This window comes from Austrofundulus limnaeus, unplaced genomic scaffold (assembly GCF_001266775.1).
Source record: "Austrofundulus limnaeus strain Quisiro unplaced genomic scaffold, Austrofundulus_limnaeus-1.0 Scaffold43, whole genome shotgun sequence".
Lineage (NCBI taxonomy): Eukaryota > Metazoa > Chordata > Actinopteri > Cyprinodontiformes > Rivulidae > Austrofundulus > Austrofundulus limnaeus.
Genome location: NW_013952445.1, coordinates 1,381,885 through 1,383,348, shown reverse-complemented (window position 1 = coordinate 1,383,348; position 1,464 = coordinate 1,381,885). Strand labels below are relative to the sequence as shown.

The 1,464-nt window shown below is 43.9% G+C and overlaps 1 protein-coding gene across 2 annotated transcripts in view; it reads left to right on the top strand.

Annotated features, from left to right (window-relative positions):
* The window catches only part of gpam (glycerol-3-phosphate acyltransferase, mitochondrial), an 18,268-nt gene that overhangs the window by 2,290 nt on the left and 14,514 nt on the right, over window positions 1-1,464 (top strand). For both annotated transcript variants that reach the window (XM_014007630.1, XM_014007629.1), the window contains exons 2-4: window positions 419-557; window positions 713-832; window positions 1,026-1,099. In XM_014007630.1, coding sequence (XP_013863084.1) covers window positions 474-557; window positions 713-832; window positions 1,026-1,099 — 278 coding nt within the window. In that variant the 5' untranslated portion in view covers window positions 419-473. The remainder of the gene's footprint in view (window positions 1-418; window positions 558-712; window positions 833-1,025; window positions 1,100-1,464) is intronic.

Below are 1,464 nucleotides of genomic sequence, written 5' to 3'. Positions count from 1 at the left end.
CCTCCGGAGGACCCGGCCTGTCGTTTTGGACACAGCCTTTGTTTCCCCGATGTATAACTGGTCGCAGTCCTCCTGGCACTTAACAGCATATACAACATTGCTCTGTTTGTGCCGGGGCACCGGATCTTTGGGGTGAACCAGCCTTTGCCGTAATGTGTTTTGGGGTTTGAAAGCCACTGGGACATCATGTTTAGAAAATAAACGTCTCAGTTTCTCCGAAACACCCGCAACATACGGAATAACCACTGGTTTGGGTCTGGGTTTGGGGTCTTCATTTTCACCTTCGTTCTTAGTGGGATTAGAACAGTAAAGTGTGATTAAATGAATGATCAGATTGTCATAAATACAAATGTGAATGTTCCCARAGTTTTAAACCATTTTAAAACGTAGCTGCTTGATATTACTTGTGTCTCACCAGCTTGCCGGCAGCTGCTGTGTGTGATCTGGAATTAGAGGAAAGGGCRGCAGTGAATATGGAGCTGCCTGATGGCTTGTTGCTGCAGGTCAACAACGGAGAGCAGTGGTGTAACCGGTGGAAACATCCCAACGAAGACTCTGTATGTCACCAACGTAAATAGATGGCTATCATGGATCATTTTRTCAGAACAAAAGCCATTAATCTAATTTCAGCGTGCGCATGTTTCTTCGAACAGGCATTTTCTTACATTATCCAGTGACCCTAATTGAGTTGCATGTGTGGTTGTGTTCCCAGGACCGGAGTACCAGCCCCTCAGTTCTGCGCTCTGTTGCCAGGACATGGAAGGAGGGTCTGCTGAACAGAAAGAGGCCCTTTGTGGGCCGATGCTGCCACTCCTGTACTCCACAGAGCTGGGTAAAGTTCCTCCACAACCTCTTATCCCAAACTTGCTGAACTCTAGTCCCCTCTCAGATAACATTTTTCCATGGGTTATCACTGTTAAAGCAAACTAAAATCAGATGAAACCAATCAGATTAATGGTCAATTAAATTATATTGATTAAAAATCTGGGTCCTCGTGTTTGGATAATATTTATTTTTTGTTCCAGGAGCGATTGTTCAACTCCAGCATTCCATCTCTGGGCCTGCGTAACGTCATCTACATCAATGAGACCCACACTCGGTAAACACAGCTGAATCTGCTTCCTGTTGTTGGGTTTCACATCATATTTACACTAGTTTGTTTTTAGCAGTCGGACAGCCTTAAAAAGAGGAACAAAGTCGACGTTTAAAGCAACAACTCGAGTTGGCTCGTGCGTTGCTTTAACAGATGTTGACTTTTATAGCTGCGCATAAAGAGCATGTGCTGTGCTTCTGAAAAACGTGTACAATGAACGGCTTCAAGTCAAAAGATCTGATCCGTGAAACGAGGGAAAGGGAGAGAGATAAATAATTTAAAGTGTTTCTCAATGGGCACTTCATTCAGGGACTGATCTTAAAATTGTGAACTCAATCAGGCACGAAACACCTGAACCCTATATATATATA